We start from the raw sequence: 15,093 nt of genomic DNA on the forward strand, positions 1-15,093 counted from the left end.
AATTACTAATTTATCTGAACAGGCATAAAGAAGAATCATGAACATAAAATTGCCGAAAAAAGTGTTGAGCGTCTTTCTGCTAAAGGCTAATATTTACCGACTTGTTGAGAGAAGGAGTTTAACGAGAAAAACTAAAAAGGGGAGGAGCTTTATCTGGGTGGACACTGATATTCTGCGGCCTTCCAACCTGTCGCAGACACCAGTTTAACCCATCAGCAGACGGGCCGAGATTCTTGCGAGTGCCCAATCATTGATTGTCCGGTCTGGTTTGCTGATCCAGCTGCCTACCCGTGATCATCATCTTCCAAAGGCTTTAGGCCTGTACTACCATCGGTCCTTTACAGGGCCACAAAGATTTTCCAAAAGAGTTAAATGTCCCTACTTAAATTCATATCAAAAGGTTCTTTTCAGGGCAATTATAATCCTATTAAAGAGTATAAACAGAGAGAACCCCGGTAAAATTCCTATTCCTTCTCAAAACACAAGCTCCTGCTGCAGTTAACAAATAACATTTATTATATAAGACTACGTAGTCCTACGTCACCACTGCGTACAACGCTACAGGGCTGTTCCGAATGAACTGCTTCATAGAATCGCAGTTGCATTCGAAACGCAAGAAAATTTCTGCTTTTCCCAATGTCTAATCTTCCGCCAGCGTTGCCAGATTGTTTTAAAGCTTATCGGTATCAGATCAGATCAGATCAGATCAGATCAGATTGACCGCCCACGGTTGCTGCTCTGTTATTACCAGATCAGCTGCAATTACACAGAGAACCAACAGATGATGTTTTGGGACTAACATTCATCCTCAATGTGTAAGAACTGGAGATCTAATATTTAGCAATACCAGCGCCGGCCGTGTCCGAATACAGGTCAACTAGGGAATGGGAAGGAATGTGTTGACGTGGTACTCGCTGTGAAGGAAACCGAGTAATCCTCTGCGCTTCCACGAGAAATCACTGGGATGTTGGATGTGGGGAAAGGTTGCACGCACACGCAGGGATCGTTTTTGGTAGAGCGATTATAATACACAAACACACACACACACACACACACACACACACACACACACACACACACACACACACACACACACACACACACACACACACACACACACACACACACACACGCGCGCGCGCGCACTCATCCAATTTCTATTTTTAGATCAGGGCCCACACTGTGGTAAGTGATGCGAACGGTGTTAAAGAAGAATTTGTTTTCATTAAAATCTAGTGGGTATAGAATAAGGCAAAGTGAAAAATTGCAAGGAAGGGGACGGGCCTGGGATTGAACTCCCGACCTTCTGCTCAGTAAGCAGAAACGGTAACCACTGAGCTACCGAGCCTCGTCATTAAAGCTTATCGGTATCGAAGGTATTAAAAAATCGGTATTTATCGGTATTTACTATTTAATTAATCTTATACACTAATAAAAATTCAATGATTATTCTTATGTGTCCTACACATGAATTTTTGCAATGTGATAAACAAATTATATATATATATGGATCGGACACATACTTCTTATTTGTCCATATAAAATTCATGAGTAACCACACATACTATTCATTTGACTCATACATTTCATGTGTACTTCTGAGTGGATTCTGTTTATGTGATGACACATAAAAATCATGTGGAATTTGTCATGGAAATTCGCCAATAAAAATGTGTCAAATTTTATGAGTGTATGTATGCAATTTTTAAAAGCAAAATTTTTAACAATAGTGATGACTGGGACTTGAGAGGAATTGATTTGTTTAACGGCTTTCTCAGTGTTAAAACACTCTTTATTTTTTTAATTTAATTTCTTAAATTATCGTTGTCCTCAAATGGTGATCGAAATTGTCACCAAGTAGTTTTTTCAATTAAATATCATTAAATGTGGAAAATCAGCCACAACAACAACTAAACTATAGACAATAACGAAAAACAATATTTTCCCTTAAAAAAAGCTATAACCCATGGCCGAAATGTCCGGCAGATTACATCGTAGTCGTTGCAGTGTTTAAGACTGAGAAAGTCGTTAATCAAAGCAAAAATTTAAGCTTTTGAACTATGATTGGAAAATTCTGCAAGAAAACTCCGGGGAATGTTTGAATTAGCTTCTGAATAGAGCTGAAAAAACATCCAAAGAAACACGAAAGAAGCTCTCTTGGATGAAGTTCGACAAAAGCTGGAAAAAACATCCAGGAAACGTCCAAGACTCGAATTGAGAAACTTGTGCCGAAAACTTACATAAACTAACGGGAAAAAAAATCGGATGTCACATGCAAAGGAAGCCAGAAAAGTTTCGGAAACCCAAAGTAGATTTCCAGAAGTAGGGGGGAGAGGTAGCTCATCGATTCTTCCGGTTCGCCTCCTAGCATCGTGCTATAAGGTACCAGGCGATAACCAGGGTAGTTGATCGATAGCTCGATGACGTCATTTCGTTGGCGTCTGCAATGGGAAATTCTCATAGCATGCGTTGACGATGGGACGTTGTCGAGTTGTTGAATAGCAACTATCGTGGTAACTCACCGATTACCTGTCGATTTGCCAAATTTGGAAAGACGTCTGCATTGAATTGTCTCATATAATAATATTCCGCCCACTATATCACAAGAAATTGCGAGTAGCTGAGTGGAATGGAGATAAGTTAAGCATTGGGTACAGGACCAAGTCTCCCCTGGGTGGTGCCAAAAGATGAGCGCAATAGAATCATCAAGTTGCCATAAGGCACGGATGAGACTATTGCATGGCTGGGTAGTCAAAGTCTTCCATTCGTTAGTCATTTCAGGTAAACTAGAACAGGTTTAGGTGGGCGTTGGCCAGATTTGGATTTTCAGATGTAATCCTGGATATTTAGGACCCTGTCATTGAACGTCGCGTGAAAGTGGAACTTAATGAAGGCCTAAGTACTTTTTCGTAGTTTTTAGTTTTCGGATTTGAAAGATCGTCGGTTACAGTCCCTCCCCATGGACATGGAGGTTGACGATACTGAAGCAAAGGGTTATGTTTAATTTCTTTATATTTGCAACGATGATGATTTCCTATAGTGACACATATCACCTTCTTAATGCTTCAGTATGCCTCAAACGATTAATTCTTGGTTGTTAATAGAACTTCCTTGATGAAATGGGCTGCTTCATGCAGACTGAGCAATTCTGATTATAGTATCAGATTTGTTCTGTATACGGAGGAACTGGGAGGGCTTATTAGAAACTTCTCACCAATAAAGTAATGATTTTCTAGTAAATTTTTCATTTAATTATATTAATACTTTATTTTTAGCATACGATACAAAAGTGCTCGTTTTTGCGTAAAATAATCAATATTTATTTTGTAATTACGTTTAAAAGTTTTTTTTTGTGATCTGAAAATTTTCCTAGTTTGGTTAGAAGTTTCGAAGCTAACGCATGTCCGCAGGCCTAATAGAAAGATAGGCAGAAAAAGTGATTTTCGGAGTTTTATTCGTTAGGTGTTGTAGTGGAGATTTGTGTTGTTGGATGCAGGAGGAGATTGGAGGGCGGGAGTTTGACGCATAGAGCCTGCCAATTTCGCTTTCAGAATGTCGCAGTCAGTGGTTTTATGATTCGTGAGCGCTCGCGATTCGTAGAACCGTTGATTGTGACTGCAAGTGGATTTGGCAGGTTTTGTGAGTCGGACGTTTGCTTTTTGCCCTATTCTTGTGTCTAACATGTGCAGAGTATCATTATAGGGTCTAATGGTTTTGAGATTCCTGGTTGCATGAAATATATTTGTGAGAATATCTTTTTGAGATTTTAGTAGTCACGTTTTGTTTGTAGTTTATATTTTATTTCTTTCATGTAATTATCGTAAATAATAGTTATTCAATAATAGATAGTTCATTCATATATTCGGACTTTGACGCGAAGCGCTGTGGATCATGAGATGCTTAATGACCCTGGAGGGATCGATTTTGCTTACTGAGCAAAAAATCATGGATTTAATTTCAAGCTCTTCCACAGCACAATAAATCGCCACCATCATTTGTATATTTGATATTGAACATTAATCTTGGAAACTATTTGCATATCAAGCGAAAACGTAGTCCTGCATTGTCGCGAAGCGTTATGGTTCTGAGATGCTCGATGACCCTGGAGGGATCGTTTTTGCTTACTGAGCAGAAAATCATGGGTTTAATCCCAAGCTCTCCGTCGTGACTCTTAAAATTCATTATCACTAAACAAAATTAATATGTTCTTTCGATAGCCGGCTATCGAGAGATTAAATAAACAACAAATAAACAATACATACTTTTGGTTGCATCGCCAACTTGAGGTGAATCCTAACCGAATACCCTACCCAACCCTCCAACTCCGTAGCACTTATGAGGGTGTCGCTAAGTCGGTGGCCTCTCGTTAAGTAAGTACTACATCAACATTTCCTTCCCTATCCCTAGTTATGGTAAAGATGGGCGTGGCCGGGAATAGCGACAGTCATGCTTCTGTTACTCTTGTTTAGATTGGAACCAATGTTTACTCCCCAGCATTATTCCTGAAAGTAGTCTTACTGAGAATTTCAGAAGAGACGTGAGTGTCGCTAGTATCCAATCTACGAAGTATATCATAACAACGCTAACGCTAACGCAAAGTAGATTTCCAGAAGTAGCTATTTCCAGGAAAAGGCAGAAGAAGCTCGGGAAAACCTTTCAATAGAAGTCGAACAAAAAAAAAAAAAACCTTTGGCTTATGGGAGAATAAATTAAACATCCTGGAGACGCTGGCAGAAACTTCCTAAGGTAGACTGGAAGAAACATTTGAAGAAAGTCGGAAGCCCGCTTACGGAACAGTCGAAAGAAACAAAGACATAATTCTGGAAGAAAGAGTTTCCTGGGGGATGTTCTAACATCCCTGAAGACTTCGCAATTTCCTTGTATTTTTCGAAACATTCCTGAAATGCGCTTAGAAATATTCCACAATTCCTTGAAATTCCTCAAAAGTTCTTGTAATTTTCCTGAAATTAGGAGCTGTTTTGGAGTTCTCTGGTCATCCTCGAAGTGCTGGGAATTTCCCTGATTCTAATGGGCAAACCGGAATATCTCTAATCATTTTTCAAGGTCTTTGGACTTTCTTGAAGATTACGAAATCTCTTAAGTGCTCTCACATTTTTAAATTTATTGTAACATCATCATTGAAACTCTCTGATCTTCCTGATTTTTTTTTTATTTTTAAAAATTATCGACACTGCCATTAAAAAACATAGAACTTCCCATAAAATGTTCTCACAATAATCTAATGATCATGTAACTTCCCTTACGTTTCCTAAATTTGCATGAGTCCCTCAGGACATTGGTGATGTTTTCGGAATTTGCCTGAGTTTCTCGGAACTCCTTTATAATTTCTGCAATTTCATTGAAATTCAGTAAGTTAAACAAAAATGAATAAAAACGTCCGAAAATTAAATAATGTTTAAAAAATATTTCTCGGTTCCCTAGGAATTACCGGAAAGAGCCATCGATTGATGGGTAGCCAATCAAAAGGAGGAAATGCAAACATTAGTCGAAAAAGTATCAATCATAAGGCATCTTTAGAGATGATTTTTTAGAATTTTCTCCAAAATTCAAACGTGGGCAGGCAATAATAATTTTGATTATTAAAAAAAAAAACGGTATAAATCGGTATAAATTCTTAAAAATCGGTATTCTAAAGAACCTTATCTGTATATCGGTATCTAGTTTGGAAATCGGTATAAATACCGATAAATCGGTATATCTGGCAACGCTGTCTTCCGCCTCTTGCTCGAGCTCATGCTACACGCTATTTCGTTAGTACCCAAATTTGGGTAGAATCCACCCAGATCGGTCAAAACTGAACTTACCCAAAAATGGGTAAACTATGTTGTGAGTGACAAGTTGACAAATGAACAAAGTCGATCGAATTCATGTAGATGTTGTCCATTTGTCAACTTGTCACTCCCAACATAGTTTACCCATTTTTGGGTAGGTTCAGTTTTGACCGATCTGGGTGGATTTTACCCAAATTTGGGTAGTTTTGAAATAGCGTGTACTGTTTTGGGGACATTCTTCCTTTTCATCACTTTCCAAGTTGCACTCAACATTCATACGTTCGTCAAAGTCGGAAGGGCGCTCCTCCGCATCGCTATTTCCGTCATCCACGTCACTACCTCCTCCACCGTTTGGAGGCACAATGACAAACTCGATTTGATTTTCCGTTGAGACTAGATTTTCGAAAGAATCTTCGATTTAATCGATCCGAATATTGTACAGCTCCTGAGGATTATCGGAAAGTGGATATTTCCTATGGAGAAAAAAAAAAATACCGTATCACCCCACGGTATGAATTTTCATACACTCAAATGCAAACAAAAATTTTTATATTGTGTCACATATTTTGTCGGATGTTGTGATAGAACAGAGCTAATAAACTATAGAGGAAGAATAGCGCTGCCGTTGCTGTCGAAACATCTTTTCCTAACATCTAATAGGGACACAACTGTCAAAGCGAGAAAAAACTATGCAGTTTGACCGGTGAACACTCGTGTTTATTTCAGTTACCGTGGGGACGTGATTTGTTATTCACCCCGGTCCCTTTCAAATTGTATTATTATTTATGTATGGTCCTTATATTTGAAATGACGTTTCACATTCATCTAGTGATGGCCGATTTACATTCGAATAATCGATTAATCGATTAACGAACCGAAAAGTAAAATATTTGTAATCGGTTATATCAAGAGCAAATTTTCATTACGTCGAATGTAACAAAGGTAAACAAAGTCGAGCTATCAGTGTCAATCGATTCTCCTGCTATTACACTATATACTGTCCGAATATAGGATCAAATCCCATTTTTAAATTTATTTGCCAGTCAAATTGCTTTTTGACGTAATCACCTTCCGATAAAAATAGTTTTCGATGTTACTTAAGTCACCCAATTTCTATGGAGATGCCGTTTGACTTAAGTAACAGCGCTGAGAAACCCGTGAAAAGTGTACGTTCGTCGTTTCGCTTTCTCATTATTAAGGTGAATAAATCGAACTTTTTGTTGCTAAGATGATTTCGGTAGTCCTAAAATGATGAATGGGCTGCAGGTAAGAAGACGTAATTGATAATTCTCCCGAATATCCTGGTAAATACACTTTGACTTAAGTAACAATAGGGGCCACCAAACGACGTATAATAACTTTTGACTCAAAAACCAGTATTTTTTAGCATGAAAGCTAGCGATTTGCATTTGTATGATTAAAACCCTGCTAAATATGTTAAACATTGCTATCACTATGAGATTATATGTGTTTACTTGGAAATAGGAATAACTTTTCAATCATCAAAACAAAACTTTATTTTTCTCGGATTGGTGCGAATGTTACTTACGACATAATGAAAATTTGCTCTTGATATCATGGCGATATAAGCAATTGACAAATCCAAGTTTCACTCGGCCACCGTGGCGCTGCAATCGCAGCGGTGATAAGTCCGAAATAATGTGTCAAACTGAATACATTTTTGAAATTTCAACCAAAAAACTATTATTTTGTATTTATTCTAGCGAGTTTCTGTGGGAGTCAAAACATGATCCGAGCAAAAAAGTAGTACTCGTAATAATGGTATATAATTCTGAATTTTATCGTGCTTTGTTTCGAAAATATCTTCCAAATAAACAAACATCATCCAGATCACCCGATTCGTCCACCGACTAAATCTATTGCCACTTAAAAATTAATTTCAGTCGGTGTATTAATCAGCAGATTAAATCGTTTTTCGTCTGGTGCTACACCGAGCAATCGGCCTATTTAATAGTTTTTCGTCGATGGATTTAGTCGGCCAACTTTGTCTGCTGTTCAATCGGCAGATGATTTCAAACCTTAACATGTTTTCTGTAATTTAACTGTCTTGAAGTAGCTTTTTATTTAGGAACAATGCATTACAAAATAATGTTATGTATTTTGTACAAGGTTCATCCATGCTGACAAGAAATTTGCATGAAATTACATTGAAATTAAACAATTTTGCAAACAATCAATGAAATTGTCAAGGGTTGTCACAGACTTATCACCGTCGGTTAGTGCTTATTCCTGCCACCAGGCGCGCAGGAGTTTAAGTTGGATTTCTCAATAACTTCTTCAGAGGATCATCACCGATCGTTTCAAACATGTGCTACACTCTCATTGGTGGAAAAATGACAGCACAGCGAATGTTGTTAATCGAGTAATTCAAAAATGGGACATCTCTGATTTTGGTGTGATTGTTTTGATAAAAAAGTGCGCAAAATTTTTTCTCTACCGAGGGTGCATCTAAACCACAAAATTACCTTGCATACGGGGGGTATTCATTGGATGAAAGGGACCGTGAAAGAGGACACTAAAACAGAAAGTTTTTCTTCCGACAGTTTCATCTTATAGCGAATTCGTTCATTATTCAGTTCCAACCTGGATCGGGTATCAAGATTGGGTCTGCTTGTTTTCTGACAAACGTCAGTTTGCTCGTTTGTTTTTAAAACCTAGCTCAGGTTGAGGTTCACACTGACAAAAAGTTCGGTTTCGCACTGGGTAGGAACTGGTGTTAACCCCGACAATAAACGAATTCGCTATTAGTAGGTATTCATCTTTGGTTTGACAGTTCTGTACCCGGTATTATTCAACATCGGAACAAAGGGAACACCAGCGCTATTCTTCCTCTATAGTAAATTAGGTCTATTTGTGATAGATATAACTTTTTTTTAACACCAATCGTAGTGTTTTGTCACAAGATGGAGGAATTGGCAATTATTTTTTTTTTTCCTCTGTTCGGGACATAACACCACTGCGACCAGTAATTTGATCTATTGTAGTATTTCCCGTGTCCTTAGTTTAGTGCATGTCGTATTACTCCATCACTATTGAGAAATGATGAAGTATTCGGTTTTGATACAGTTGTCATTCTTGCCTTCATCGCAAGGAATCGATTCTAACTGAAAGGTTCCGCTATTTATACCCTTCGGAGTTGGAACACCCTCCAAAGGCGCGCCCCTTTGTCAGTCAAAATTGGATTCCTTAACAACAAAAACAAGCTATGACACCGATAATGACCATGCATCAGAACCCTAGTCTTAACCACTTCAAACTAGGGAACAACGATTAGAAGATTAGGAATCACATAGGTGAAGACTAACTAACTCATTTTTTCCTTGTTTCAAGATCATCCTCGGTCCAGGCAACCCGAGGACTTATCACTATCAACAAGGCATAAAAAGTAACAAGGACTAAGATGTGTTCCTTTGATTACTGAAAAATCCTGTTCCCCTAGTTTGAAGAAGTTATGACTAGGAATCGGTGGTAGATCTTACATCCCGTAACGTACCACGAAAAGGTGATCTACCCACGTTACGGGGCTGGCAATTATTTTAAAACTAAATTTAAAGAATTGTGGTGTTTACTTTTTCGCTTCCATTTTTCTTAACTTTACACAGTTCAAAATACAGATAAAATGACAAAAAATGACAGATATCTTAACACACATAGACATTTGAGGAGTCGAGTGAGGAGTAATTTATTCAGTAGTGTTATCGCAAATCTGTCAGATATTGAAATTGCACAGTAAATAGTTTTGTGTATGAAATTTCATACCCTAGGACATAATGGGTTAAAATGTATAAATATTACAAAACAAAAATTATGTTAAGTCTGTAATCACAATTTTCTTTCAAACATATTGACCTTGCTTCGCATATGAACACAGGGGAAACCGCAAAACTAACCTAACAATTTTGTTTCCCTATTTTCCATCTATTATATTCCACAGCTATCGGTAATGGCCGGTGGAATGACGCGTATGTACGGTGCAGCCACCATGGTCGGCAAGGACGAACGAAACGGTCGAATAAACCCGGCCCTGGAGGCGGACGATGACTTACCGGTGGTGGAAGCCAAGCGACAAATGGAACAGGAGAAGCTACAGCAGCAGCAGCAGCAGCAGCAATTCTCCGGCGCCGGTGGAGGTGGTGGAGTATTTCAGAGCGATGGCAGCGTGGTACCCGGGATCCAGGGCCATACGGCATTTTGAAATCGGATGCAGCAGTAAGGACTGCTCGCACCAGTATTACACAGTAGTGGTACATAGAAAAGGGGCATCTATTATCTATGGGAAAGAATACACATGCTTTTTCGAGGTTAGGTTGTGTTCTGCACTCTCTTTCCCTATAGCTGCATGCTAAATTAGGGTAGCAAGAAAAACTGGAACAGGTTTCCGCTGCTGCACGCGCCGTTATGGGTTTTGCGTTATGATTTAGGAAGGGTAGTTTGTGAAGGAGATGTGCATAAATATTTGGGATAATTAAAAAAAAAACAGCAAACGATACATATCAAACTGAGATTAATGTTTTTAGTGTTTAGTTTCTGGACTACTGCAACTGAAACATATCAAATTAGGGGCTTAAAAAAACAAAGCATTAACAGACGGAAATCGTTCTTGAAATACATAATCAGACTTGCAGGTTTGAGGTTAAAATGTTATCTTTAATGGGTGTGAGTTTCCGAGAGTTTTAACTTGCGATAAGGATCAAATCAGCGAAACGCAGCAATTTTAGTAGCATGTAAGAGAATCAACATTTTGTTTTCTATTAACTTATGTTAATTGTATCTATGTATGATGAATGAGAACGATACAGTTAAGGGAGGAACATTGAGGAAACTATTATAAAAGGGGTTTTGTTGATATAAGTCGTTACTTTTTAATGCCAGGAACAACGTAACCAATTGTACAAATATATTGTTTAGTAAAGGAATTAAAAGTATTATCGTTTTTCCACTACAAACTGTCAAACAGCTTGCAAGTTTCCCTCAAATGTTGAATGGAAAGTGAAAGTATATATTGCGGTTGTTACTTTTTCATAGTTTATTTTTTTAATTTAGTTCAGAAAAGCTTGAATGATACAAACAATGCTAATATAGGTGAATGTTTCAAAATAAAGAAAAAGGTGAAACCCATCAGATGAAATATATCTCAAAAAATCAGTCAAAGGTGCTAGAAGAATAGTCAATGAAAAAGAGTTATTAGCCATTTGTTGAATCTGAGGTGTGACTAAAACAGAGATGTGTGAAATGTATTTGTTGTACGGGTGTATGATTAAGTTTGCTTGTTTATATTTGTTTACTCGATTTTATTTTTCCTACACAGGTTCTTTTTTCAAACTCATAAGCAAAAACAAGAGATCGATAATACGTGTATTGCTTGTAAGAAGGAATATAAAAATAAATAGAACTGACTATCGAATAAACAAATAAACTATGACAGAGCACTAGAAATAATTTTATTGTATAGTAAATGAAATTACATAATTGACCGTAGATGTTACATTCAAAAGCAAACCAATACTGAACTTTAGTCAAAGTAACGAAACACAGGCAATTACGATTCATACATATCAGAAGAAACCTGGCGAAGCAAACCTAATACATATCAATAATGGTGTCCTTCCTAACGTAAAAAAAATAGACATACAGCAAAAAAAAATACGGTCAACGTGAACGGAAGAAATTTTACAATCATTTATTATGCCTTCACTTTATGCTTCATGACTGTGTGCGAAGGTTGTTGTTCTATGCAGTTCATTTGTGTTTGATTTTCATGATTGATTGTTAAAATTTTGTTCCTTTTTCTTCGCAGGATTAAGAAACTGATGGAAATTGGTTAGTTTGAATTTTGAAATTTTTTTAGAAAACTAATATCCTTTTATGTTAAGTTCTCTCAACATAACTTATATTATTCTGACAGTAGTTATTGCAAGAAGCTTGGATATCCATTCCAGAATGTCTCAAGTTTTAATGGGTTGCAAATAATAATAATAAATAATAAAACCTTTTGTCCAGATGCCGTCGCATTCACTGTGCTAGGAGCACGTTAACATACGATCATTTTCTTACACGTATACTTAGAGCTACCCAATTTAGCACACCAACACTTAAAGTTAATCTCAACGGAAGCCTTATAGTGATATGAAATAGTGGCACCAGCAGTAAACCGAAGTGCGCTAGTTGGACTTGCGACTTCCGATGTTATAAGCGACATTAGCGAGAAATGCCGCTACGATTTTCAGTCTTACAGCGATGCCTGGGACCACATTATGGAACCAAAACCGAAATGACTGTTTTCATACAATCGTTCATATGTTCATATTTTGATATCATAAGGTATTGTTACGAGTTTAGCTCAAAAAACAGTTATTTTTTGGAACTATTTTTAGAGGTAACAAATTTGTTACAGTACCTTACGGTATCTACATAAACAAAGGGGTCCTATCTTTTCTCGTATACAAAAATCGCTGGATTTAACGCACACTATCTTAAAACTTCAAGAACACACATGTTAGCACCCACAAAACATACAATGAAAATGCAACCCCTTGTTTGCTGCACTACGGCAAACGTGGAGTTCCGGTTTTATTATTGTATGTTTAGTGGGAGTTTACATGTGTGCTCTTAAATTTTAAGGTAAAGCTTCCATAGACATTCACCCTACACGGTAACCGCAAAATACCCAATAATGACTATAAAAGACTCAATATTGACTACAAAGCAAGCATTTTGAGGGAAGCTTGAACTACCCATTAAATGAGTAAACATTTTACCCATTTATGAGTATTTGTTGCTCATAAATCAATAATTACTACTCATTTTTTTAGTTGTAATTACTCATAAATAGGTAAAATTGTACTCATTTATGGGTAGTCCCAGTTTCCCTTAAAAAATACTTGCTTTGTAGTCAAGATTGGGTATTTTAGGATTACCGTGTAAGCTATCAGAAAGGTCTGCCACACCCTGCTCAGCTGCTGTTGTCAACACCGATGAGGAATAAGCAGGCACCACATGAACAAAAATATTGTCACTACTCAAAAGTATTGATGCAAATATTATGGGTGCCGGCGTCGATTGTGTAGTGGCAAACGTGACTACACAGTTCGAAAAAGTAGTGTAAATTTCTGTTCAATATGATGCACATAAATGGAGCGTCACATATCATATACGTTTATATTATATATCATGTAAAGTTCTGACACATTTCATGCCTTGTAGCAAATATTGTATACAAAAGCCCATATTTGTAAACAACATTGTTTGCAAGTTGCTCGGTTGCGTGAAATGAAATACAAGGCTACGTGAATGAATGTTTACATCACAATTAAAATTCAGAATTTTTATCTGTGTACTTTCTCACCCCAATGGGTATGGGTGCCGAGGTCGGTGGGATTTTCCAGAGGCATAAAAATCTCTGGTCACGTCTCCCTTCGGAAGGGAAAAAAAGTCGTTGGTCCCGGCCCATGTGTGGAAGCTGCCTTCCTCCAATGGATGGCAATCGATGTCCATCGGTGAAAGAAGAAAAAAGGAGAAGAAATGTTGCGGGTTGCTTTGGTTTTTAGACTCACGTGCAAATATCAAATCGTGAACAACATATGTGTGTTCACTAGACTGATGCAAAATTTGACTTTTTAGCTCCACAGTGCTTAAATGGTTTCAAATCGGGTCCTGATTAGCCTCCCAAAGTTACAACTCATTTGGTTAGAAACAGACTTCGCACAAGCCATTTGAAGTTTACATGTAAATTACTATGGGAAATCTCAAGTTTTAGTTCATTGCCTTCTAGTCTTTTTCCATATATAGCTGCGAAACCGTTCGATAGCCATATCTTAAAGAAAATTTTCTCAGCTACAACTTTGCTCAAGATTGTTTCTATGTAAAACGAGACAGGAAAAATTTATTATTTATTTAAGATATTGGTAAAGTTATGACATGATCAAGCAGCTGCTCTGTAGGCAACACTGTATTTTGCAGTGTGACATAGTAGCCATGATTTTTGTGTCCTATTCAACGCCCCAGAAACACCAATGTTGCCTGCTGAGCAGTTGATTGAGCATGATCATAAGACATCAGTGCATTGAACCATTAATAACTTTCTATCCTTGCATTTAATCAAAAAGTGGTCTGGGGCAAAGTTGTATCTGGGAAAATTTCCTACAAGTACAGTTGAAAGTTTTTGAAGCAGACCGATATGGTGAATTATTAGATAGACATGACCAAAAATCTTGGTTTTACCATAGTAATTCCCATACAAACTTCAAATGGTTTGTGCCATCTCAGTTTCTCACCAAATGGGTTCAAATTTTGAGAGGTTAGTCAGTTTAAGTATTGTGGAGCGAAAATTTCAAATTTTGCATCACTCTAGTGTTCACACGTCAACGTACAAAGACAATAGCAAACCGATTATTAGATACAGCACCCTGGATTAGACCCTCGCAATACTAGAAACTGTAACAACGAAACGAACCAATATGTATATGTGTGTGTATTTCCTCTAACCCCCACTGGTCAACAGTGATATTATGTAAGATCTCTGGTCATTGTAGACTGCTTTAATCCGAGAGTTAGAAGGTGATAGCTCTATTGCAGATCCAGCAACCCATTTCAGAATGTCTGGAGAGTCACGCCCATTCCGTGGTCACTTTCACTCACGATAAGCCCCGCATGTATGCATCACCATTATCAAATGGACATTGGTTATACATACACACTTCCACTTTCGAAAATATTCTTTTCAAACGTGGTCCGAATTTTGTTTAATTTTGATATTTAATTTGTAAAGAATAATTGGACAGCTCTCACCATATTCTGCTCTTCTGCCGCCGTTGACTGCTTCTTTTGGAATCCCTTGTACCTTTTCTCTAACGCTTCGTATATTCCGTGCTTCACGCGGCAATTTTCTTCCGTAGATCGTCCTTGCTTGGTTTTGAACTTTTTTCTTTAGTATGTTCTGATTATAGCACTTCTACCAGTGATCGATGTTGTTCAAAACACCGGAGGGAAAACACGACACCAGACAAGGGGTAATCTACTCTGCACAGTGTGCCGAAGCACATCGTAGCCCACTAATCGGCACGTTAGGGAACACGATGACAAGTATGGCACAGAATATAATATAAAACAGCATCACTGCTTTGTGTTGACATTTTGCCAAGCGTTGCTAATGTTTACTACTTTGCTTACTTCAAAGTAAGGGGGAGGTGTTGTCAATTTATCAAGGTTATCCTAAATCATAATAAAATATTACACAATTGTCTACAGGGTATTTGTCGGATGTCCATAGTTTCGAAAGGAT

The 15,093-nt window shown here is 37.6% G+C and overlaps 1 protein-coding gene across 1 annotated transcript in view; it reads left to right on the forward strand.

The window, feature by feature from the left end:
- The window catches only part of ChT (choline transporter), a 123,670-nt gene extending 112,075 nt beyond the window's left edge, over nt 1-11,595 (forward strand). Inside the window, exon 10 of the mRNA XM_065225345.1 lies at nt 9,748-11,595. Within this exon, the coding sequence (XP_065081417.1) occupies nt 9,748-10,008 (261 nt within the window). The 3' untranslated portion in view covers nt 10,009-11,595. The remainder of the gene's footprint in view (nt 1-9,747) is intronic.
- The last annotated feature ends 3,498 nt before the right edge of the window (nt 11,596-15,093 follow it).

The sequence above is a fragment of the Ochlerotatus camptorhynchus genome, unplaced genomic scaffold (assembly GCF_037179485.1).
Source record: "Ochlerotatus camptorhynchus isolate MF236.1 unplaced genomic scaffold, CSIRO-AGI_Acam_v1.1 ptg000228l, whole genome shotgun sequence".
NCBI classification, from domain to species: Eukaryota; Metazoa; Arthropoda; class Insecta; order Diptera; family Culicidae; genus Ochlerotatus; species Ochlerotatus camptorhynchus.